Source organism: Abramis brama (genome assembly GCF_963993115.1).
Source record: "Abramis brama genome assembly, chromosome: 6".
Lineage (NCBI taxonomy): Eukaryota > Metazoa > Chordata > Actinopteri > Cypriniformes > Leuciscidae > Abramis > Abramis brama.
This window is the reverse complement of record NC_139968.1, coordinates 28,813,146-28,840,220: the sequence shown is the minus strand read 5'-3', so window position 1 is coordinate 28,840,220 and position 27,075 is coordinate 28,813,146. Positions and strand designations below refer to the sequence as shown.

Here is a 27,075-nt window from a genome sequence, read left to right as displayed (position 1 = left end):
CTTTTGGGCAGAATCCATTTCAGTCACCAGAGGACCAGGATCCTGTGGAGAGGCAGTTTTATATGTGTCACAGGTCGGGGTGGGCCGAACCAGACTATATCCACCCCTAGACCCAGAACACTTTGAGGAGCGTGCCAGAGACAAGACCAGAGACGGAGGATAAAGAGTAACAAATTTTATTAAGAATAAAATAATTGGTAATCCTAATCTAAATCTTCTTCTCTCCCTCTTCCAGGGAGGATCCAAGGCGGGACAAAGCAGACACAACCTTCCCCACAGACAGCGATTCCCAGTGAGGAGTACTAGACAGGTGAGTATTGGACAGGTAAGTTCCTCACAGGTGGGTAGATGATCCAAGCTTCCTTTCCTCTTGCACGGGAGAGGGACAGTTCCCAGCAGTCAATAATGAGCAGGTAAGTATCTTACGGTAAGTATGTTGTCAAAGCTCCTTCCCCCAAGCTGGTACCAGGTGCACCGTGGGAGGTAATGGACGGGTGAGAATAAAATAATTGGAAATCCTAATCTAAAAATCTTCTTCTCTCCCTCTTCCAGGGAGGATCCAAGGCGGGACAAAGCAGACACAACCTTCCCCACAGACAGCGATTCCCAGTGAGGAGTACTAGACAGGTGAGTATTGGACAGGTAAGTTCCTCAAAGGTGGGTAGATGATCCAAGCTTCCTTTCCTCTTGCACGAGAGAGGGACAGTTCCCAGCAGTCGATAATGAGCAGGTAAGTATCTTACGGTAAGTATGTTGTCAGAGCTCCTTTCCCCAAGCTGGTACCAGGTGCACCGTGGGAGGTAATGGACGGGTGAGTTCTCCGATGAGCGAGTAGTCAAAGCTTCCTCTCCTCTTCCCTGTGGAGAACAGTTCACAGCAGTAGATAATGTGCAGGTAGGTACCTTACGGTAAGTGGGTTGACCAAGCTCCCTCTTCCAAGCTGGTATCAGATTCACAATGGGAGGTGATGGACAGGTGAGTTTCTCCGATGAGCGGATGGTCAGAGCTTCCTCTCCTCTTTCACGTGGGGGAACAGTTCACAGCAGTCAATAATGTGCAGGTAGGTATCTTACGGTAAGTAGGTTGACCAGGCTCCTTCGTCCAAGCTGATACCAGGTTCTCAATGGGAAATGATTGAACAGGTGAGTTCTCCGATGAGCGGATGGTCAAGCTTCTTCTCCTCTTCTACACCAAGGGCAATTACCACAGTAAGGAATGGACAGGTAAACTGCAACAGGTCCTCCGTAAACACCGCACGAGACTTCCCCCAGGGCAGGAAGGGGGGCAAGCTCAGGAGCGGTGGACAACTCCCACGGGGGTCTTGGGAGGGCAAGTGCTTCACCACCTACAGATGGACTTCAGGGCTGTAGCGGACTCACAGTCACAGACTGAGCTGGGCTTTCTCTAGGGCAGACAGAATCATAACTTCACACAGCAATATAATGTTCTCACATGTGTCGTGGAGAAGACAGGAACTTCACACCATGCAGGTGGGCTTCTTTTTAACTTTGTTTCGGTATTAAAAGTTATTGTTTTTATATTATTTCATTTTTTACCTGTTATAGAAAGCAGTAGGGAGATTGAGTCACCTTTTTCTTTTGTAACACATTAATCCCTGTTTTTGGTTAGTTAGGGATGGAGGGAAGCATATGTTTATTTTCTTTTACCTGTGTAGGTCATTTAGTTCTCCTTCCAATAGTAAGTTTCATCTTCTGTTTGTTGTTTTGGTGCCATTCTCCTGAAGATTGAACACTTCTATACAATTTTTTTTTTTTTTTTTTTTTTTTTTTAACGCTTGTATCAAGTGTTTGCTCACATTTCTGGGGCAGGGGACTGAAGGGAACCCTCCACGTTTATGTTTTGATTTAGTTTAATCTTGTTACCCTCTCCCAACCCTAGACTGGGAGAACTTGTAACGATGTTCAAATCTGAGATTCCAAACTGTTCTTTTGCCATCCACTCTATTTACATTCACAGTTTTGCATTTCTTTCTTCCGTCTGTATATTTCTCAGTTTCTTTTATAATCAAGTCCTGCCCCACTTTTTTCCTCATTGAATATACTTTTTCACTTACTAATGCATCAATTTGCTTAAACTGGGTGGCAATAAAATGGGTTGCTAAATTTGTTTCACGTTGATTTTAAGATCTAAAAGTGATGTGTTCTATGTGACCTGAACTTGGTGTTTCAAATGAGATTGAGGCATCCACAATGTGTAAAGACTCTAGGAACGGTTTGAAAACCCCTGAACTAATGGAATACGTTTGTTCACAATTAAATAACATTTAATTTCATGAATAAAATCTGACAAGTATATCACAAAGTGTGTCGTCTTTATCTGAAAAAACAAAATAAAAAATCAGGCTAATACAGATTGTGCAACAGGTGAAGCCTCCATGAAAAAGTCAATAGGCTGTTTTAATTAAAATATTAAAACCATTGTGAAATATGGATAATAATTATTAGGATGATATAGTACTATTTACAATATAAATAGGATATGACCAAAAACCAAAAATGAAAATTAACTCTTGATTTACTCACCCTCAATCATCCTAGGTATATGACATTCAAAAAATGTCTCATCCAAGCTTTATAATGGCTGTTTCTGTTTTGAAGTCCATAAAAGTGCATCTATCCATCATAAAAGTGCTCCACACGGCTCTGCAGTGTTAACAAAGGCCTTCTGAAGCAAAGTTTGTGTAATATTTAGGACATTTTTTTAATATAACTCCGATTGTATTCGTCTGAAAGAAGAATGTATATACACCGGGTGAGTAAATCATGAGCTAATTTTCATTTTTGGGTGAACTATCCCTTTAAACAACCTCTAAAATCTGATAATTTGTGCTTTTAAGTGAAAATAGTAAATTTTAGGCTATCATCCTTTAGTTTACATTTAATGTAAATATGCATTTAGCATGTTTATTGCAGTTTGTCTGTTATTTAATGCATGAATAACAAACACACCACATAAAATTGAACACGTTTTAATGATGACCATTCAAAGTAGGCCATATATATCTGTATATTCTGAAGCAATTTTTCAAGCAATGTTTAATTTGCAAATATTTCATTATTTTAAAGTGTATTGAAGAGAAAGTCAGCAGACAATTTCTACAATAAGATAAATCATTAACACAAGCAAATGTATTGTTTTTGAGAAGGAACTCAAGCAGCGTATACATACAATTCTAACTTTCAAAAAACTCTAAAGCTGTCAAGAGTGAGACTGAGCTTTCAAGTGTGCTGAACCCCCATTTATTGGCCTACCTGATGCATTTTTCTTAATGTGCATTATTCAATTTAGATGTACAATATTATATTCCATTATCCTGCACTTTGTATGGGGAAAAAAAATCTATTAAAATATTGCAAATAATTAAAGTTGTTAATTTGAAATGTAAGGTCTGTGTAGATGAGTCATCGTTTTAATTACTGACCAGGTCAACCATAGGTTTAAGTCACCGTCCCGTATACGGGACACCTAACTTTACTTCCCTATATTACTATTTAATCCTAATCTAATTATGACAAACTATATATCGTTGGAAAGTTCTAAGACTCCTAAATAGATATTTAGGACTGTTTTTTTGTTATAAATTATGTAGGAACAGAAATAGATGAATTTATGACAAGAGTGCACCTCAAAAAATCTACATAATAACAGGAGTTCTGACCTTCGTCACAAAAAGTTGACGCACACACTTTTAATAATTGATATGTTGGTTTTTATGCTAAAATTTCATTTGAAAATATATAATCTAGTATTTGTCAATAAAAAAAAATATAAAATAATATTATCTTCTAAAAAGTATAATATATATCAGTGGCGGCTCCTGCAAAATCTCTCAGGGGGGGCAAATGTTTGGATGATTTATAAGTATGGTCCACCCATGCAATGGATAAATTAACAGCTTAAGCAGCATGTAAAGGCAACTTCACTACTTTAATATTAATGAAAAATAAAGTGACTCTTACAAAAAAATAAATCTTTATTTACAATAAATAAAAATCTAATTAATAGGTACTAGTATCTAATGAATAAGTACTAGTATCTAAAGAATAAGTACTAGTATCTATTGAATAAGTACTAGTATCTAATGAATAAGTACTAGTACCTATTTAATAGGTACTAGTATCTATTTAATAGGTACTAGTATCTAATGACTTAGTACTAGTATTAATTGAATACATACTAGTATCTAGTAATAGGTACTAGTATCTAAAAATTAAGTACTAGTACCTAATTAATAACTACTAGTATCTAATATATATGTACTAGTCACAATTGGAATACATACTAGTCAGAACTGAATAGTTGATATCTGAATGACAGATCCCCATAGAAGTCAATGGCAAAAAAAAAAAAAAAAAAATGTTACTAGTAACAAAAGAATAGTTACTAGTCACTATTGGAATAAGTACTAGTATCTAATGAATAAGTACTAGTATCTATTTAATAGGTACTAGTATCTAATGAATAAATACTAGTATCTAATAATAAGTACTAGTAACAAATGAATAAGTACTAGTATCTAATGAATAAGTACTAGTATCTAATGAATAAGAACTAGTATCTATTGAATAAGTACTAGTACCTAAATAATAAGCACTAGTATCTAAATAATAGGCACTAGTAGGCTACCTAAAGAATAAGCACTAGTAGCTAATGAATAAGTATTAGTACTTAATGGAATAGATACTAGTATCTAAAAAATAAGTACTAGTAGCATGAAAATAGAGACTAGTCGGTTAAAATGATTAAATGTTAAAACGGCTTGCCATATGCTCACTGCCTCCAGCTCAGGTCGAACGCATGGTCGAACGCATAGATATGATATCTATGGTCGAACGTGTCTAAAAGAAACCGTTCTCGGTTCTCGTACTGTTGATCCGAGAACCGCTGTTCGGATCATTTTACTGACTCTCTTGTTCGATCTCGTTCATCAAAATGAACGAATCTTTTTTCGAGTCATTTCGTTCATTTAAAGGGCTTATGTTATACTTTTAACAGGCAAATACCCCGAACACATCCACCACCTACACAATCTTGATCATATTCTGAATTAAGAGATCATTATAATGCAGTCACAAATAATTTACAGGAAACATATAAATAAATAATTTTTACCTAACTTTACCTTAGTATTTCGTTCATTTGTCGTCACGTGACAGACGCAATGAACGGATTCATGAACGACTCACTAAGAATGCTCAGTAACTCTCAGCACAACATTGTGAACTGTTGGATTTACTGAAGTAAAATATAAGGGATATTGGTTTATTTCGAGTCGGAGGGCCTGTCAGGCATGTCCGAAAGTGAGTAACTTTTTCAACTTGTTGATCAGCGCTGACGCAAGACGCGAAATGTTTTGAACAATTCATTCAGGTGGACATTTGGTATTTTTTTTTTTTATATATATATTTGGAGAATGTGTTGGTGACGCCCTAGGCCACAAGCGTAAAGGACAGTAAAAATAGTGTTTATACTAATAGATTTTATACTAATAAAAATACTTTTTAGTGTACAAGACTGCAAGTTTTGATACTTTCTCGATTACAAATAATTGGCGGAATGGTTAATGGATTTCATACTGTCTGTGATTTAAATTTGAAGTTAGGCTGGAAGTTTTTATAGGCCTATAAGTTCATGAACATGAAATTGCTATTGAAAAAAAAAATTTTTCTGTAGGTTTTTTTTACATTTTCACTTCCATTTTATGCTGTTGTTTTTGTAATGCGTAATCGAAAATATTTCTTGGCTAAACCAGATATAGCCTCCTGGGACCCAGAAAAAAAAAGTTTTTTGAATTTAGTTTTTTTCCATGTCATCACACTGTTTAGAGCACAATAAACAAATGGTAAAAAAACATTTTTGGAAAATAATATTTTATTCATACGTTATGCTATGTCCTCTGTAGTGGACGCCAGGACTAAGTTGTTTAAAAAATAAAATGGCATGAAATTATATGTATAGGCAAAAACAATGGGATTTTTTTTTCACTCACCAATAAATTTGGGGGTTTCAGGATTTTTTCAACCAAAATTTGTATAAAGATTATTCTCAACTATGTTGTGAAATAAATAATGGAATGAATTGATACACTGTTTTACTTTATGCAATATGTGGGTAAAATGTCCATAAATTAATATTCCCATTCAATGCAATGTATCTATAAACTGTATCTAATTTGCACCTTAATGTGTTCTTGGAGCAAAATTTTATGAAAAAAGAAGTGTAATTATTGGAGTAATAATTGGCAACATTTTAATAATAATATCTAATATTTCATAGGAATATTGATGTATAATTTATTTCCATATTCACTTGTTGTGTCTCACAAAATGCCTGATAAACATGATTTAAGTCTTGATGTCCTCTATAGTGGACATGTATGAAATCAATGCCCTGTTCTGTAACAGAAAATATTTTTTTTATTTGAAACCCCATAACATTTTCCTGAGATGTTGTTTTATGAAATACAATTTGAAAAGTAGTCCAATTTAAATTATAATTACAATATATTATCATATTTCCATAATAATGCTACATTTGATCACTAAATTAATGTCAGACATTTTTAAAGACCAAGGAGAAGTTGTTTTCATGGTGAAACCTCCAAACATTTGGTGTCTCTGAAAAGTCCTGAATGTGCTCTTTACAGGACACCCAGGTTGTGTCATGTGACATGTATGATGTCAGAGAAATTCACTAAAATATAATGTCCACTACAGTGGACAAAAGTCTATTCTTGGGTCCCAGGAGGATAGTTACATTTAGACAGGAAGATATTGTGAACGTTCGTATTTTTTTTTATTTATTTTTTTTGGTCAAATAACGTAAAAAAAATGTGTTATTAAAATGAAATATTTAGGCTAAGTCTTTATTGAACACACTCTTTATTTTTAAAAGGGGGCATACATTCGGTGTCGATGAAGAGTGACTCGTCAAAAGATGATGGCCAACCAAACTTGCAAAGGTATTTCATGTGTTTCTTATTTTTGGTCACAGGCTGTGTTAGAGAGTGTATCAGTGAATTATTATCATAAAACTATATAGTTCAAATATTTACTAGCTTTTTTCTTTTCGTCTCTGCTAAAAATTATTTACTGGAGAATGTAATTTATTATTGGTATTGGTAATATTTTCCCTGGAAATTGGCTATTTTGATTTATTTTATTCGCTAACATGCTTCAATATGTTTTTTTTTTTAATATGCTGTTTTTGTTATGCAAATATATATTTTTAAATCAGACATTTACAGTTAGACAGGCAGATAATGTATGTTCATATAATGGGTTTTAGTTATTCTGTATGACCATTGTAAATCAGATTACTTTTACTCAATCAGTTATTTTAGGATTGAATCCGTGTATCATTTGTTAAGTGTTTTTTTTAATTTTTTTTATATATATATCGAGAGTAGACCCTTTTTCAGGGTTTTTCTTCATTTTTTTAAAAAAACAACAACAACAACAACAAAAAAACATGAATTTAGCTTTTATTTTTTCGTTCAGGGGTACAAAAATTAATAAAGAGTTTGAATATTCGATCTCTGTAGGTACGTGGGCGGGTATGAAACGGCCCTTTCTTCTGATTTACAGTGGCCGAGAGAGCTCAACGCGCTGCAACTGAAGAAAACACAGTGTATCGATATTTTAATATAGAATCAGCACAGAAACAAAATATGTGTGAAATGAGATTAGACTAGTGACACTTTTGCGGATATGCCGTATCATAACAAGCAAAGTGTCTCAACTGAAAAAATGCTGCGTTGCCAAAACGCTCTCTAGCGCCCACACCTAGGCTTTTTCAGCAGAACGCCTTGTTTTCAGCTGGCTAAAAACACTTTGGTGGACACAGGGCCTAACGGTTTGAGGAGAGTGGTTAAGCATTTTCAACCCATAGATCATATAAGAAATGGACACAGCGACCCCATAGACTTCAACGGAGAAAATTGAAGTCAATTAGAAGCACTCACTTCCTGATTGCTGAGCGTACTGCGCAGCCTCAAACTGAGCTTGACGATGTAGATGTGACGTGAGCAACCTGTCTGACAGAGAGAGTTAGCCTATTTTTACAAAAACTGCTTCTACGGGACCATAACGTAAGATACAAGGTAATGGAGCCTTTTATACATTGTCGTGTTTCTTTAGAAATAAACAATGGATAAATTAATCCAAAAACGCCTCAGATGTAAAGTTATTCGCTGTCAAAGTGACGCCAAAATGAATGGGAGTCAATAGAATGCTAACAGCAGGTGAGGGTCTGCTAATCAATGGCGGTACCCTTGCCCCCAGGGAAGGTACGCTTTCCGGGTGCTGGATTTTACCCCCTTGTTTCAACCCAAGCTGTCAAACTGACGTCATCAGAAAAGGAACACCATCAGAAAAGGAACGCCATTCCAGACCGGACATAACTTTTCAGATTTTGATTATAGATTACCATGGCTAACATTTTTTTTCAGTGTATTAACTTGCACGGATTAATTGTTCACCACAAAGTTAGTCTGCGCTAACAAAGTAAATAGGGTCAAATTTGATTTTATGTCGACCTTATCTGTGAAACCCGGGGGTATATGGACTACAACAGACAAGGCTACACTGTAAAAAAAAAAAATCGTAAAATAACGGTAAAAAGTCTGGCAGCAAAGTTGCCAACCACTTACCATAAAATTAAAGTAAAATATCTTAATTCCAATAAAATGCATAGTCCAAAACTATAATTTTACAGAATTTTTCATTAAAAGTATTAGATTTTTTTAAAATTTATTTTACAGGTTTTTCTTTGTTTGAATTAAGATATTTTACCTTAATTTTACGGTTTTTGTTTGGCAGCCGTAGCTGCCAGTCATTTGACTGTTTTTTTTTTAAGATAATTTTTTTTACAGTGTAAAACTTTTATTTTATGGATTTTTCCAATATTATAATGTCCAAACACCTTTAATAAAGTTATGGCACTAAAAGTTCAACTGAGAAACACTGTTATTTAACACTGTTATTTAACCTTTCCTAAATTATAACGATCAAACTCATTCAATAAATTGTCAAGACGTGCTTAAGAATGTAATGAAACAGTTTTATTTTAGAAGACAAAATAAGTCTGTAAAAAAACGGTATAAAACTGATTAAAATCATCTCAAACTTTAATTTAAAGCACTTGTGTTTACATATAATTTAATAGTATTTAAACAATGTAAACTTGTAATCTAAATAAAATGGAATTATTCAGCCCCCTGGGGGTCACATAGTTCTGATATTAAATATTATATGGTCTTTACATTCAGAATCCTTACTATACAAGTTTATTAATAAGTTAAATCAAAACATACAACAAAAGTGTACCAGAAGTGACAGATACAGCAAATAAACAGCAATCCAGTAATCGGCTTGGTGCATCTGGGAAGAAGAAAAAAAGGACACACTATGATTCTCTCAAAATGATTTCAATTATTTTTGTTTCCTTTAAACAAGCTTAATACATTTTTATTTAAATTGTCTGTTTGTCTTCTGATTTGTCTGGTATCTATAACTTATGTCCGATTGAAAAATGTGCATCACCAAAAGGAGGAACATGTAGATTCACAACAATGGACATTCTTTTCCAGAGGTATCATTGCAAGGTAAACGCCTTAAAATGCCAATTTGTTTACAAAATAAAACCAACAATATTGTATTAAATGGAGGTGTTTTCAGACTGCTGTGATATGGGTAATGAGGGTCTTTCTCTCATCCTCCAGGGAATTAAATGATATGTGTTTTAAAAAAAAAGGTATATTCTCATTGTGTGAGATTATTAAAGTACTTGAGATAGTTCACCCAAAAATGAAAATTCTGTCGTCATTTACTCACCATCATGTCTTTTCAAACCTGAAATGTCTCTCTTTTGTCAAGCATCAAAATTCGATATTTTTGAAGAATGTTGGCAACCAAAAAATGCATAAAGGTTTGGAACAACATGAGGGTGAGTAAATTATTTGGGAGTATTTTCTTGTTTGCCTGACTGTGAACTATCCCTTACGTTCATGTGTGCCAAACTCCTGGAGGCCAGTGTCCTGCAGAGTGTAGCTCCAAACTGTTTCTGGTTATCCTGAGGATCTTGATTAGCTGGTTCAGGTCAGTTTAATTAGGGTTTGAGCTAAAATCTGCATGACAGTGGGCAAATTCCAATCAAAAGTGAGCATCCCTATGCCCTGGGGTTTTTAATATATGCTTGGTAAGAGGCCGTTTACTCGACTCAGTTTCCAACTAAAATCGTCTCGGTCTAAACTACTGAAATGTGAATCTGTGAAAACGGTAAAGGCATGCATATGCGTATTATGTGTTTAGTCTATAGGCATGCGTGAGAATACGAATGTGCACAGGCGTGGTCTTTCTTTAGTGACATCACCAGTTACTTTGTGGCATGGATAAAACAGCGATTTAGACGTTTTCGCCGATCTGTGCGAACGGGAATTGTTTTAATAACGTTGTCATCTGTACAAAGAAAAAACGTTTCTGTTTTTAGTACATCGTTGTTGTGTAAAGTACCTATAAGTTTGTGTGTTCTTGACATCTTTTCTTTGAACCCTGTAGGTAGTTACATTTAACGTATCTATTAATAGTTTCACCTATGGAACTTTATATGAAATGTATGATGAAAATGTGTGTAATATAGCAAACCCAAACAAACAACTCAAATTATTCTGTTAAATTGAACTCTTCCACCATATCTAGTTTTAAAATGAATCACTGGGACTTGCCATCCTAGGTCACATTACCATAAATATAAAATAAAATTATTCTAAGATAAAATTACTTCAGTTAATTTACCATCGCGTGTACCCTTTGCTAACGCATTTGTGGAAGGGGATTTTCCCCTCATTTACTCTCCCTTATGCTATCCGAAAGGTATATGATTTTCTTTCTTCAGATGAACACAAATTTTAGAAAAAATAAACTAGACTTTTAGAAAAATTATCCATCTCTTGTGTTCGTGTGTCGAATAATGCAAGTGAATAGACAACAAAATGCTGAAGGTCAAAAAAGGCTGTTTGTAGGCTGCATGTAGTTTCTGGAGCATGCACTTGCATTATATTGGCTTACAATAAATGGATCATTTTTCAAAAAATCTCTGGAAAGAAAGTCAGATATACATCTGGGATGGCACAAGGGAGAAAAAAAATAGATAACTTTTTTGTTTTATATACTGCAGTGGATACTTACTACTGAATGATGGGCTTGTTTCTCTGTTGGTGCTTGTTCTGCTCCGTAAACATTGTTCCAATGCTTGATCTAAAAAATAAATAAATAATTTTTTTTAAAGTGTGTTAATTATTACCTGTGTGTTAACAGACTATTGATCAGGCTGACATATGACCATTTTTTAATGTGTTCCTTAAGTGTTATATAAATCTGGAGAACCCTTACTAACATTAACCAGAGTTTTGCTATACTAACCAAATGGTAATAAAGTATTGTAATCAATCCACCATAAAAACATGGTTTCTAAATTTTTACTATAATAAAAACCAAGGTTAATTTAGCAAAGGACCCTGGGGACATGTCCTTAAAAGAACAGCTCATCCAAAAAATAGAGTTCTCTCTTTATTTACTCCAAGTTGTTCCAAAACTGTATGAATTTATTTTGTATAACCTTAATTAAGATATCTTGAGAAATGCCTTCATTGTTTTGTTTTGTTTTCCCATACAATGGGTTCCAATGTTGTTTTATTCCCAACATTCTTGTGTTTCACAGAAGTGATACAGGTTTGAAAATACTTTCATTTTGAAAGGACATTTATTTTTGGGTCAGCTAGGCCTATACATTCCAACGTTAATGGAAACCATATGTTTCTCTGGTAATGTGTGTGTTCCTATGGTGATGTAGTTTATTTTCCTTGGTCCAGTAGTATAAACACTGAGCCCTTTTGTTCGAAAAGCAGGAAGAGATGGAAAGGCTGCTGAATGAAGATATCTGTCTGGTTCATTGTCTCTTCCTCTGTCTTATCATAGATAAATAAGAGATCTCTTGGCAAATCACTGGTGTCTGTTTCCATGAAATCAAACAACAGGGGAAAGCAAGATTTTTAAATCAACAGCCAAAATACCAGCAACAGTGTGTGAAAATCTTGTGAAGACTTACAGAAAACGTTTGACCTCTGTCATTGCCAGCAAAGGGTATATATAAAGTATTGAGATGAACTTTTGTTATTGACCAAATACTTATTCTCCACCATAATTTGCTAATAAATTCTTTAAAAATCAGACAATGTGATTTTCTGGATTTTTTTTCTCATTTTGTCTCGCATAGTTGAGGTATACCTATGATGAAAATTACAGGCCTCTCTCATCTTTTTAAGTGGGAGAACTTGCACAATTGGTGGCTGACTAAATACTTTTTTGCCACGCTGTATATTAGTTCTCAGCGGAGTTGGTTCAAGCAGTGTTTTTAAGCAGAGGCAGATATTTGAATGCTAGGCTACTGCATTTAACTGTCATTGTGAAAAAAAAAGAAGAAAAAAAAAAGATTTGCGATACCAAGGTCTACATGCGGTGTAATCAGATTTGTTTAAACCTGCCACCCGGCAGTGTATGTTGTTAAGCCATCTTCCGAGGCAAATACACATAAATGATCATTATTCATGTAGAATTTTTATTTCGCATTAAAAATTAGATTTTTGCAATTTATAAGACTGAAAGCAGAAACATTAAAATGCATATCCATGGCTATATCATGAGAAAAAGACGTAGCAAAGCACAGCATCAACTGCTGATATACAGTAAGCTATATAATTTTAACTTCTGGATAATGATTTTATGTAATTAATTAATTTAATTCATGAGAGTTGCATTTGGTAGGGATATGTCACACCCAAAAATGACAATGACTACTGTGATGCATAGCCTACAGCTTTGTCGAGATAACACCACAAGTCACATAGCCTATATTATAACATATATTACGTTAAAATTGCATTACTGCATTCTATTAGTTACTACTTGTTCTGCTGTTGATATCTCCAGCAGAGAGTCAGAAACTTCCCTTCTCAGGCAATGACTGGCACAAAATCGTCTCACACTCTTCGCTGAGCAACCTCGACCGACACAGGTGCTCTGCAATGTCGTGTGTTTTGTGTTTTAAAATCATGTCAGAAATCACCTCTTTGTAGACATGGCTCTTCTCATTCAGCACTGAAAATATCATTATACAAAATGTATATATATATATATATATATATATACAGTATATATATATATATAGACATATATACAAAAATTTCATTGCCGGGTCCTAATTTTGCCTTAGAAAACCAGTAAAATCGAAATTGTTTCCATATTAAAAAGTGAATTTTAAATGTTTAAAAAAGGGGCAAAAAGTCATAAACAAAAATCTGAAATACGTCAATATTTTTTTGCGCAGCATTTGGTGTATACAGTTCAAATTCAAAATTTGGTGTTCAACTTTGCATTTTAAAAAACAACAGTTCATTTTTCGTTTTTCAATTACGGGTTAAAAAGGAAAACCGAATGGACGCAAAAGTACACAGACCGAAAAAGCAAGCTGAATTCTAGTTTTCTTTTTTTCTTTTTCATGAAAAAGGAGCCATTTTCTATGTTTTCTACTTTCAATATTAAACAGAAAAACACTGAATGAATGATACACGTATTGAGGGGAGCATTTGAAAATGATTAAATATATTGTCAACTTGAAATAATGATCAAATGACAAAATAATCAACAATTAATAAAACATTTTATGATTGTAAAATTATACTAAACTGCAATAGAGAATGTAACAAACTGGGTTCATTTTTCCCACTCAGTGATTTTAACACGAGACGTAAATGTCTATTCACTAATACATTTATATTCAGAGCCATGACTTTATTTTATGTTATAGTGTTTGTTGTTGTTGCTAACTTAACATTCTTCATTATTTTCTTGAATAACGTTCATGTTATTAATCTCAGGAACATATATTGTCATCTCCAGGTCAAACTGAATAAGTGATTGTTTCCACAAACCAGTGCTGATCTGATTTCAATGGCAGTTTAGCTGCAGTATGTCAGAGGAGCGAGGAAAGGACTCTCTCTCTAAGATGAGTCTCTCAGAGGTACAGAGGTAAGCCTGTGTCTGTTTTCACACAATCATTTTAAACTACTGAAGTTTTAGATTCTTCCTGTGAAGAACAAAGCATTGTTTTATATTTGCAAATGTTTTGCAGAACTTCAGAACTTCCTCATAAAAAACATATTTTGTGGCCAGTAGATGATATAAAAGGAAAATCAATATTTAGTCTAAATCAAATTTACAGTTTCTCCTTCAGCAGTAGTGTTATATTGCTGTACTAAAACATTGTTATTGGTACATTGATTTTTAAAATTCAAATGTAGATAAAAAATTTAAGTTTACAGTTATGATTGTGCAAATGCCTCATCAGCATTCCATCTGTGAAAAGAATAGAGAGAGTTGTGCCATTCAAACACAGATGAACTTCTGTAATGAAATTGTTTCTTCTCTCTTTGTGTCATTAGTGTAAGATCAGGCTCACATGTGTCCAGCCCTGTGTCTGTGAAGAGTGACCGGTCAAAGGATAACCCAATAAGCTTCAGTGAGAAAAATAAATCTATCAAAAGGTATTTTTATATGTTTTACATTATTGAGTTATAATTTCTCTACAATGGTCTATGTGATGAAACTTAACTAAATACAACAATAATTCAAAGAATACAATGTCCGCTAGTCTGATTTCTTCTTTATTGTACTCATTCTGGAGATTCTTTCCAGTAACACAATTACACAGAACGCTACTAGAACGAGACGTTTACCAAAAAGATCATGCAACCAAACATGAATAAATTCATCTATCCAGTCATGAGAGGGACACATACACAACTCTACTGCATTTAATTACCATTTGTAACATTAAACGTCCTCTTCAAATGAGACTGAAGTAGTGAAGTGTTTTTTTCTCTCTGTTCTTTGTGTTATTAGTGAAAGCTCAGACTCAGATGTGTTCAGCTCTGTGTCTATGAAGAGTGACCGTTCAAAAGATGGTGAGCCACCAAACTTAAGGGAGGAAACACCATCACAAACCAAAAGGTAGTTCATGTGTTTCTTATTTTTGGTCACAGACTGTTAGAAGGTGTATTGATGAATAATTATATTACAGCTGTATAGTTCAAATATTTGCAAGAGTATTTTTTTTTCTTTGCTAAAATATTTACTGGAGATTTTGGTAATATTTTTCCTATTTTTCCATTTTGATTTATTTTATTTGCTAACAGGCTTCAATATGAAACATTAGATTCAGATTTTCAGACTCACAGGAAACACAAGAATTTCACAGACAATCTCCTGTGGATCTTCCAGGTAAGAAAACTTTCATACATTTTCATACATTTTTAATAATTATAACAAACAAATAGATTATTTATCATGTGTTCCTGCAAAAGTAGAAATTTAATTTCTAATTGTTTTTGACCATTTCATAAAATAAGAATGAAAATGTGAAAATTGTTTAATTTTATTTATTAATAATGACAGCTAATTAAAATGTTTGTATTTTAACAGATTTTTTTTACTTTTATTTTTTGTAGATGAGATGTACGATTTGATTATTATTTATTATTTATTTTTTGCTTTGTTTGTAGAATCTTGAGAGCAAAATAATCACCTATTTGAAAAATGAGCTGGAAAAGTTTAAGAAAATATTACAAAAAGATGACATAGGATGCTTAGTGAAGGAGTTTAATGAGAACAGATGCAGTATTAAAGAAGCAGCTCTTGATTTCACACTACACTACCTGAGAGAGATGAAGCAAGATGAAGCTGCTGATACTCTAGAAGGTAAGAGACTCATGACCATCTGCAGGGTTGCCAGGTGCCAGCAAGGTTCTCTTACGAGAGGTTCTCTCGTATTGCGTAAGCTTGCTTACGCTGCGGGAAAGATCGTCTTTTCTCGAGATACTGAAGCCAAAAATTATCCTTAATTTCATATTTTGTCAACGCAGTGCAGCTGCGGGCAGCTGAGCTAGAGCGGCATACTGCGCGCTCATTGGCTGCCGCGCGGCAACTGCTTAAGCCTACCAGTGAGCCTGGCGTGACGTCACGCCCAATGAGGGCGCGCGCGCCCTCGCGCGTCACAGCCCGCCAGAATGGGCGGCGTCAGAGCGTATATAAGGAAGGCTCGTAGGCTATATTCTCTGATTTCTGTCTTTTCAGCGAAGCACTCGCATCGCTGGACTCTGAGAGGAAGCCGTCGCCGTTGTCCTGCAAGGCACAGCTAACGAGCCAGCTTAGTACAGCCTGAGGAAGCCGGTCGAATCTTCGCCGCCTTCAGCCTGCCGTGCCAGCTCAGCTATCCGGCGATATCCTTTCATTGCAAAAGCTCTTGTGTGTGTGTTTTGCTTCCGCAGCACTATCTAAAAGAGCAGAGGCGTTGTTGCAAATGCCTCGCACCACGTGCGGCTCATGCCGCTCTACGCTCAGCGACAGAGACCGCCATCTTCTCTGCGCTCTCTGCCTGGGCCAGGACCACGCAGCCGTCGCGCTTTCCACGGGCGGCTGCGCCTTCTGTGAAGAGCTGCCGATGTCGACCCTGCGGGCTCGACTCGCCCTTTTCACAGAGCCCGCTCCAACCGTCGTTGGGCCGCGAAAGAAGAAACGCCGCTCTCAACGACCACCGGAGCCCGAGGCTCGAGCCAGGGCCTCGCCGGAACCTCTCCCGCGAGCCTCGCTCTCTCCTTCTCCGCCCCCGCTTCCCAACGCGCAGCCGACGGCTCTCGCCCTCGATGCCGTCGCCTCAGGGGATGAAGCGGATGACAACGCGCTACTGGACACGTGCTCGTTAATGGCGTCGGACAGCGAGGAATGGTCCGGTTCTCTCCGCTCCGCCTCCTCCACCAGAGCGTCCAGCAGGACTCACGCCAGTGTGGACGCCGAGCTTCTCCGCCTCCTCACTTTGGCAGTCGAGCACCTGGGCCTCGAATGGTCTCCGCCAGCGGTGCCCCTGCCCAACAGGCTCGACGGATGCTTCCTGCCCGCCAGTCGACAAGCTCCAGCGTCCAGACCAGCGCCTTTTCTCCCGGAGCTTCACGAGGAGCTTGCTAAATCGTGGAATGCTCCAGTTTCGGCCAGACTCCGCTCTCCGGCCTCATCAGCTCTCTCCCGCGTGGACGGAGCCACGGAGAAGGGGTATGACCGGATCCCACCGGTCGAGCAGGCGGTTGCAGCGCATCTTTGCCCCCCATCCGCGAGATGGCGCTCAAAGACTGCCCTCCCGTCTAAGGCCTGCAGATCTACTTCGGCGTTTGTCAGCCGCGCTTTCTCCGCCGCTGGGCAAGCCGCCTCAGCCCTGCACACAATGGCGGTCCTTCAAGTTCTCCAAGCCGACCTCCTCCGCCAGCGCGACGAAGGGGAACTGGATAAGTCTGCCTTGACCGACCTGCGCAGTGCGACAGACCTCTCCCTTCGCACGACGAAGACAGCGGCCCAAGCTATCGGACGTTCCATGGCTTCGCTGACCGTCATAGAGCGCCACCTCTGGCTAACGCTAGCCGACATGGGGGAACAAGAGCGGTCCGTGTTTCTCAACGCCCCGCTCTCACCCACCGGTCTCTTCGGCCCTGCGGTGAGTGGCCTCGTGGACCGCTTCTCTGAAGTACAGAAAGCGTCAGAGGCCATGAACCTCTTTCTGCCCCGCCACTCGAGCTCCGCTGCAGGCCGCTCTAACACTCAGCCTCCTGCACGCAGCTCCACGCAGCGCCCGTCTCGACCTCCAGCTTCGCAGCAGCGCCAGCGCGGCCGACCTAGGTCCCGCTCCACCAGCCAGCACAGGCCGCTACCCCCGCGGGGTCCCCGGCCTAGAGTTTCGCTGAAACCCGAGCCTGCGAAGTCCTCCTAGCACTCGTCGAGAGGAAAAGACGGTTGGGTCCCGCCGCGGCCGGACCGCCGTCAAAGCTAACTTGTATCCCTCTGCCAGTCCCCTTGATAAAGGCTACTGCAGTAGTGTCCACCGCAGCCAACGAGCCAGTTTCTCAACTCTCTCGCCTGCACACAAACGCCGTTTTTACGGCGACCCAGATAAATCAAATAAAGAGTGTAAAATCTGGTCATTCGGCTCACGCCATCAGTGTTATGAGTGTAGTAAACATGCCCACGTCCCAGTGTTCATTGCTACACACAAGCACAATCTCCCCTGTGTACCCCACAGAGTGCACTCACATAAAGCGCGCTACGGCCGCTCGAGTGTTAGTTGTAGGTCACGTGCCCACGCCCCAGTGCTCACACCTACACAGTGCTCGCTCTGTCTCACACATTCGGGGTCCAGAGCAACCCGTCACCGACTGTGTGTTAATAAAGAGCCCTGTGCCCGCTACACAGCACGCACAGTCTCATGTAAACACTCACGAGCCCGCCCCGCTTCCGCGACGCGAGCCGTCACACACAACGCTCTCTCACAGCGTCACTCAGCCGGCTGCCGCTATCAGCGAGCCCCCGTCTCCTCTCACTGCCACTGCGCGACTAGCGCACACACCGCCACAGGCTCCCCGTCCCGCGCTGTGCGGCGGGCGGGGCCCGGAGGCGATTCGACCCCTAGCTATGAGTGCGAATGCATGGAAAGCTATCCCGGGAGTGTCGAAGTGGGTACTAAACACAGTGATAAGGGGCTATTCACTTCAATTCGCTCGCCGCCCCCCGCGCTTTCGCGCCCGGGTCGAGACTCAAGTGAAGGCGGATGCAGCTCATTTGCTTCACGCAGAAATAGCGAATTTACTGCACAAAGGAGCGATAGAACGAGTTCTCCCTCCGGTTACCGAGGCAGGCTTATACAGTCGTTATTTCCTCGTACCCAAGAAGGGCGGAGCGCTCAGACCTATATTAGATCTGAGATATTTGAACAAAGCGCTCGTGAAACGACCGTTCAAAATGCTCACGACCAGTCAAATCCTCGCGCAGATTCGCCCGGGGGACTGGTTCATCTCTCTCGATCTGAAAGACGCGTATTTTCAGATTCAGATTATACCCCGTCACAGGCCATTCTTGAGATTCGCCTTCGACGGTCAGGTATATCAGTACACCGTCCTGCAATTCGGCCTGTCCCTGGCACCCCGTACATTTACGAAGTGCATGGATGCGGCTCTCGCACCCCTGAGATCGAAGGGAATGCGAATTCTGAACTATCTGGACGATTGGCTCATTATAGCGCACTCAACAGAGGAACTGATTTCTCACAAGATAGCGCTTCTCGGTCATTTGGAAAGCCTGGGTCTTTCCGTGAACTGGGACAAGAGCTCTCTAACCCCCAGCCAGTCTATCACTTTTCTGGGTATAGATCTGGATTCGGCGGCGATGACGGCCAGATTGTCAACACAGCGCGCACGCTGTGTTCGACACCTCGCCGCTTCCATTCAAGTGGGAAAAGTTTTTCCCCTGAAAACATTTCAGAGGCTTTTGGGCCATATGGCGTCAGCCGCAGCGGTCCTGCAGCTGGGTTTACTTCGAATGCGCCCGCTTCAATGCTGGCTAAAGTCGGAAGTGCCCCGCAAAGCATGGATTTCGGGCCGTGCACCAGTCAGAGTGACTCAGCGCTGTGTCTCAGCCCTGCAGCCCTGGCTGGCGGCCGAATGGTATCAGCGGGGTGTGACGATGGGGGTCATCGCACACCGCAAAGTGGTCTCGACAGACGCGTCCAACATGGGTTGGGGAGCGACTCACGAGGGCAGTCCGATTTGCGGCCCATGGTCGAATACGGAGAAAAGCCTTCACATAAACTGTCTAGAGATGCTGGCGGTCGAGAAAGCACTGAAGCACTTTCTACCGCTTCTACGGGGACACCATGTGCTAGTTCGCTCGGACAACATGTCAGTGGTGTCTTACGTGAACCGCCAGGGCGGAATCAGATCCAGAACCCTGCGCGCTCTCACAGAGCGCCTCCTGTCCTGGGCCCAGGGCCCGCTGCGCTCCCTAAGGGCAGCTCATGTACCCGGTCGTCTGAACGACGGCCCGGACAGACTGTCCAGGGACAACGTTCCCCCAGGGGAATGGTCTCTACACCGCCAGACGGTCCAAACGCTTTGGCGTCGTTTCGGCGAAGCGGAGATCGACCTCTTCGCCGCGAGCGAGAACGCTCAGTGCCAGAGGTTTTTCTCAAAACACGAGGACGCGCTGGCCCAGACCTGGCCCAGCGTTCCGCTGTATGCGTTCCCCCCAATTTCAATGCTGCCTCAAGTGCTAGCGAGGATCAGGGAGGCGGACTGCGCAGTGCTCCTCATAGCTCCGCGCTGGGAAAACCAACCATGGTTCCCCGAGCTAATGAGACTGGCGGACACAGCCCCATGGCCGATTCCGGTGAGGAGAGATCTTCTCTCTCAAGCCCGAGGATCGATTCTGCATCCCCATCCAGAGCACTGGTCTCTGCATGCGTGGGAAATCAATGGATATTCGTTGATCTGCCAGAAGGGGTAATTAACACGATCACGCAGTCCAGAGCCCCCTCGACGAGGCGGCTCTATGCGTCTAAATGGTCGGTGTTTAGCAAATGGTGTGTGGAAAAGGGTTCTAATGCTCAGTCCTGTGGAGTCCCACAGGTATTAAACTTTCTCCAAGAGATGTTGGACGCGGGCAGGTCCCCCTCCACGCTCAAGGTTTACGTCGCGGCCATAGCAGCGTTCGCCGATTCGGCGCGCGGCCGCTCGCTGGGCAGGAACGAACTTATTACCCGCTTTCTGCGCGGGGCCAGGAGGATGAACCCTCCTCGGCCCCCGTCAGTCCCTATTTGGGACCTGTCTCTGGTCCTAGAGTCCCTAAAAGTGCATCCCTTCGAGCCTTTGGACTCTGTGGAGTTGAAATACTTGACGCTTAAAACCGTTTTTCTGCTAGCTCTGGCTTCAGTCAAACGAGTGGGTGATTTGCATGCGCTGTCCGTCAGCGCGTCGTGCCTCGAGTTTGGACCTAACGACTCGTTAGCCATTCTCAAACCGAAGCACGGTTATGTCCCCAAAGTGTTAGGTACTCCCTTTAGGGCTCAAGTCATTACCTTATCGGCCCTGCCGTCATCCGGCAGCGAGGAGGGTGTTAACCGCCTTTGCCCGGTCAGGGCGTTAAGGTGTTATGTCATGCGCTCTGCAGCCTTCAGGCTCTCAGAGCAGCTTTTCGTCTCGTTTGGAGGGCGCGCTAAGGGTCGCGCCGCCTCGAAACAGACGCTATCCAGATGGATAGTGGATGCTATTGCAGCAGCATATGCGTCAAAAGACCTGCAATGTCCGTTGGGCATACGGGCTCATTCCACCAGAGGCATGGCCTCATCGTGGGCATGGTCCAGCGGGATTTCCATTCATGACATTTGTATGGCGGCGGGCTGGGCGTCCCCCTCTACATTTGTTAGGTTTTATAACCTGGAAGTTCCCGCCCTGCAGGCTAAACTTCTGTCAGTCTAGTCGTGTTCATGTCCTGCTCATGTGCGCAGGCTGTATTATCGATTAGCTTGTCTGTTGAGCTGCACGCTCAGGGTATCAGTATGCATAGACCGGCCGTGCCGTTCTTGTGTTCCCTAGGTGTGCTTATGAACATGTGTTGGCCCGCACCGCTGGCCACCTGTCATTTCACCTCTATGCTTTCATAAAGAGTCATATGTGATTGTTAGGCGCGCACGGCGTGGACAAGGGGTTCCCGCAGCGTAAGCAAGCTTACGCAATACGAGAGAACCTCTCGTAAGAGAACGATACTTGGTTACTCACGTAACCTCGGTTCTCTCTAGAGAGGGAACGAGTACTGCGTTCCCTGCCGTGCTTAAAGCCTATAGCTCGTGTCGCTTCATTCGACAGAAAACAGAGAATATAGCCTACGAGCCTTCCTTATATACGCTCTGACGCCGCCCATTCTGGCGGGCTGTGACGCGCGAGGGCGCACGCGCGCCCTCATTGGGCGTGACGTCACGCCATGCTCACTGGTAGGCTTAAGCAGTTGCCGCGCGGCAGCCAATGAGCGCGCAGTATGCCGCTCTAGCTCAGCTGCCCGCAGCTGCACTGCGTTGACAAAATATGAAATTAAGGATAATTTTTGGCTTCAGTATCTCGAGAAAAGACGATCTTTCCCGCAGCGTAAGCAAGCTTACGCAATACTCGTTCCCTCTCTAGAGAGAACCGAGGTTACGTGAGTAACCAAGTATCGTTTTCCAGCCCAAAACCCTGTCAAAAACCGCGAGAATGCACAAAAAACCACCCAATTTTTTTTTTGGCTTGTTTCTCGTTTAAACACATTGAAATCATTAACAAGCTTTACAATTACCCATTTTTCAACTTAGCCTATCCGATTTTAGAAACAATATTCAATCAAATGAACACAAAAGTAGGCTACACTGACCTCAGTCAGACTATTCTAGGCTACTATTAAACTATAAGCTTATGTTACAGAAAATAATGCGATCAACTTAGGCTATCAATGAGTCTGTTTATTGTCAATAAAAGTCACAATTGGAACAAAAGCATTCAGTACATAAAAACATTGAGTGGATATAAGGACATAAAAATAACCCACTTTAACATTTCAATTATTTCAAATAGCAACATGAAACATGCATATTCATTATAAATCAATTCACCTAGGTATCACCTAGGCATAGGATTTTTTTTTATTACAGAATATTACCGATATTAATTTAAATTGCTTTATTTTTGCCCTTGCTTATAGATGAGGTTGACATAAGTTAGCCACTTTCGTTTCAACAGAGGATGAAATGTATCCTTACAGAGCTGCACGATGCATCTATAAAAGACTGTGATCTCGATTCAAACACCCACGCGATCTTCTTCCATTTCGTCTGTCTATTAAACCTTTGACAAAATCATATCGCAACATTGTGTTGGCGCTGCTGCTGACCTGGAGAGAGTTGTCATGAAACAGCAGTGTCAAGGCCAATTTATACTTCTGCGAGTGTATGCCATAGTGTACGTCAGCTAAGTTTGAAAACCCAGTGAGTGTGTTTGTTTGAGGGGACAAAATTATTACCCCCCTTGTTGAAGTCAGTACCTGATTGCCTAATCCTAACCCCACCCCTAATCCTAACCCCTCCCCCACAACTAATACTAAACCTACCAATACTAGGGGGGTAATAATTTGGCGGGGGTCGAAATTCGGCACAACACCGGCGTGCGTGACGTGAGCTGAAAGTAGTGGGATTGGAGTGTCTGTTGTGGGTTTAGGGGGCACGTCAGCCAGAGCTGTAGTGTGTGTGTGTGTGTGTGTGTGAGTGAGTGAGTGAGTGAGTGAGTGAGACTGCTGCCTGCTGAATATTGGGTCGCAGGAAGAAGGATCTGAAGTGCCAGTATTTCGGCAACAACCCGCCAAACTGATCCAAAACCAGCCCAATTATTATCCACCCGCCCAAACCCATTTTTGCACGCAAAATAGATTACAAAACCGCCCAATTGCGTGGTTTTGAACCATCTGTCATAATATCACTTATAAATGTAGGAGAAAAAATTAAAACTATAACTATCTGTATTTGTTCCTGTGTTTAGATGAGCTGATCTTCATTCATCAGCTAAAATGTGGCCTTAAGAAGAAGTATCAATGTGTGTTTGAAGGAATTGCAAAGCACGGTGACTCCACACTCCTGAATAACATCTACACAGATCTCTATATCACTCAGGGTTGTAGTGAACAGGTCAATACTGAACATGAGGTCAGACAGATTGAAGTTGCTTCCAGGTGCCCTGATTCACAAGAGATACCAGTTCAATGCACAAATTTGTTTGAAGCACCTGAACAAGACAAGGAGATCAGAACTGTACTGACAAAAGGAGTTGCTGGCATTGGGAAATCTGTCTCTGTGCAAAAGTTTGTTCTGGATTGGGCCGAAGGAAAAGAAAATCAAGATATCAACTTCATATTTCCTCTTCCATTCAGAGAGATGAACTTAAAGGAGAAAAAAAAGCAAAGTTTGATGGATCTTATAACTCATTTTTTCCCAGAGACAAAAGGACTGAACCTTACAAGAAGGAATCAATTCAAAGTCCTGTTCATCCTTGATGGATTGGATGAATGTCGCCTTCCTCTAAACTTTAAGGACAATGAGACTTGGCGTGATGTATCATCACCAGTCTCTCTGGATGTTCTTCTGACAAACCTCATCAAGGGAAATCTGCTTCCTTCTGCTCTCATCTGGATCACCACCAGACCAGCAGCTGCCATTAAGATTCCTCCTGACTGTATCTACCGGCTGACAGAGATAAGAGGATTCAATGATGCTCAAAAGGAAGAGTATTTCAAAAGAAGATTCGCAGATGAGAATCAGGCCAATGAAATCATTGATCATGTTAAACAATCAAAGAGTCTCTTTATCATGTGCCACATCCCAGTCTTCTGCTGGATATCAGCCACTGTTCTCCAGAACATTTTAGAGGAAAAAAGAAATAATGATGTAAAAAACAATCAGTCTGATGACGCCTCTAAAACACTGCAGGAATCAAATACTGAAGACACTCCCAAGACTCTGACACAAATGTACACACACTTTCTCCGCTTTCAGATCCAGCAGAGCAGACGAAAGTATGATGGAGAATACACACCAGATGTTTCCTGGGATAAAGATGCCATCCTTTCACTAGGGAAACTGGCATTTCATCAGCTGGAAAAAAACAACCTGATCTTCTATGACACAGACCTGGAAGCCTGTGGTATTGACGTCTATAAAGCATCAGTGTATTCAGGCATGTGTACCCAGATCTTTAAGGAGGAAACCGGGATCACTGTTGGTACAACATACTGCTTTGTTCACTTGAGCATTCAAGAGTTTATTGCAGCTCTTTATGCACATCTGTTTCAAGACATTAACAAGAAATGTGTTTTTGTTCAAGAGTCTGCAGAAGAGGAAAACAAAAATGAAGCCATGATTGATTTGCTCAAGACTGCAGTGGACAAGGCGCTCGAGAGTGACAATGGACACCTGGACCTTTTCCTTCGCTTCCTCCTCGGTCTGTCACTCCAGTCTAATCGGCGACTCTTACGAGGACTGTTGACACAGCAAGAAGACAATGACCAGAGCAAAAAGGAAATAGTGCAGTACATCAAGCAGAAATTTGAAGATAATCTTTCTCCAGAGAGATCCATCAATCTGTTCTACTGTCTGAATGAACTGAACGATCAAACTCTGGTGAAAGAGATACAGACCCACCTTAGCAAAGGAAGTCTCTCATCTGGTGATCTTTCACCTGCCCAGTGGTCTGCTTTGGCCTTTGTGTTGTTGACATCAGAGGAGGAGATGGAGGAGTTTGAGCTTCAGAAATTCAAGAAATCAGACGAGTGTCTTATTAGATTATCAACAGTCATCAAAACCTCCAAAAGAGCTCTGTATGTCATTTAATATATGTTTTCATGTTTTGGTGTTGTCTTTAAAAATACATTGATCTACATTGATCTATAGTGGTTATTATCCATATTCCATGTATGTGTGTATATCTTAACTTATAAACTTTTATAATTTGTTTTTATCTAATTTATGTCGCTAAATCAATACAATTTTAAAATAAAGAAAATTCTAGTTGTTAAAGAGTAATGTCATTGTAGCTCGCAATCTTCTGACTATATTTACTGTTCAATTAAAAATAATTGGTAGAACATTAATAAGATATTTTACCATTATTTGTTATGTGTCTAATTCTGTGATGTGATTTATTTCTCGTGTAGGCTAAATGATTGTAACTTAACAGACAGAAGCTGTTCAGCTCTGGCTTCAGTTCTTGAATCAGATACCAATCTGAAAGAGCTGAACATGAACAATAATAATCTGCAAGATTCAGGAATGAATATGCTTTGCACTGGACTGAAGAATATAAAGTGTGAACTGGAGATACTGAGGTAAGATATTCTTTGAAAAAATGTGTATTAACCCTCTTGGGTCTGAGGGTTTGTCTGGGCCCTGTAGAGGTTTTGACATGCCTTAACATTTGTGCTTTGTTCAGATGATTATTAATATGTTGATGGCTAAAGTCTCACTATCATTTATTCAGCAAACTTCTTATTCAGCCCAAACTGGGCTACAATAATATGTGAGCAACATGTATGCATATTAGGGCTGTCAATGTTAACGCAAGCGATTACGTTTTGTCCAGTTTAACATGTTAAGTTTTTAACGCAATTAACAGAGCATACATTAATTATTGTCATCCTTTGGCTAGCTTTACATTATATGATCTGCTCTTATTCATGCAAATGATTTTAAACCATTCAAGTGCTACAAAAGATAACAAGCTGCCTGTGAAGCTGCCTCTTTGTGACACACACATGACGCACAGAAAGACGCACTCCAGTACCGTGCGCACATGCAACGCTAGAATACAGTTCTCATTTGTGCTTGAACGAACAATAACACACACAATTATGCCAGAGCAGTCTTTAATTAGGTATAGGGCACCTATTATGCAAAATTCACTTTTACATGGTGTTTGAACATAAATGTGTGTTGGCAGTGTGTGAGCAAAACCACCCTAGAATGATAAAAATCCACCCAGTGTTTTTTTTTACAATCTCAATAAATCATAAGCACTGTCTCAGAATGAGCTGTTCTATGATTCTATGCAATGTGACGTAGAATTGCACAGGCCCCTCCCACGACTGTTGATTGACACTGCAGTTTGAGCATAGCCCCGCCCTGAGTGAGCTGGACACAGAGTCCTCCATTGTTTCGATGCTTCAGCCGCTGTAGACAAGAATGTCTCCTAAGCGATTGAGGTGTTTTGTTGTTGGATGTAAGAATGAACATAGCAGTCTTCATTTACTCTCGTTGTTACTCGAGGATGGATCTGTACTGTTTTTGATCCAGCTTACGGTCTCCGGAGCGACAGGCCTAACATTACTGACCACGACAGAAATGAAAGTGAGAGCAGGCACTTTATGACAGCTCATCGAGTCATTTTACGGATATAAGGTTTACCAAAGAGTCATAATAGGTGCCTTTTAAATAAAGTCTTAAATTAATGTAAAGAGTTGTGAGAGCATGAGGCGCGTGTAAGATCTGCGTCATATGCAGCAGCGACTGTTTTAAAAGGACAGCAGCCAATAATGCTGTCTGTCAAGTTAATCAAAGAAC

The 27,075-nt window shown here is 40.4% G+C and overlaps 1 protein-coding gene across 1 annotated transcript in view; it reads left to right on the top strand.

Annotated features, from left to right (window-relative positions):
* Positions 1-5,184: 5,184 nt before the first annotated feature.
* Positions 5,185-27,075, top strand: part of LOC311085623 (uncharacterized protein) — a 159,792-nt gene continuing 137,901 nt past the window's right edge. The window contains exons 1-9 of the mRNA XM_084118156.1: positions 5,185-5,321; positions 6,916-6,982; positions 13,977-14,105; positions 14,519-14,620; positions 14,979-15,086; positions 15,272-15,356; positions 15,638-15,833; positions 23,507-25,337; positions 25,674-25,844. Of these exons, the coding sequence (XP_083974282.1) occupies positions 14,047-14,105; positions 14,519-14,620; positions 14,979-15,086; positions 15,272-15,356; positions 15,638-15,833; positions 23,507-25,337; positions 25,674-25,844 (2,552 nt within the window). The 5' untranslated portion in view covers positions 5,185-5,321; positions 6,916-6,982; positions 13,977-14,046. The remainder of the gene's footprint in view (positions 5,322-6,915; positions 6,983-13,976; positions 14,106-14,518; positions 14,621-14,978; positions 15,087-15,271; positions 15,357-15,637; positions 15,834-23,506; positions 25,338-25,673; positions 25,845-27,075) is intronic.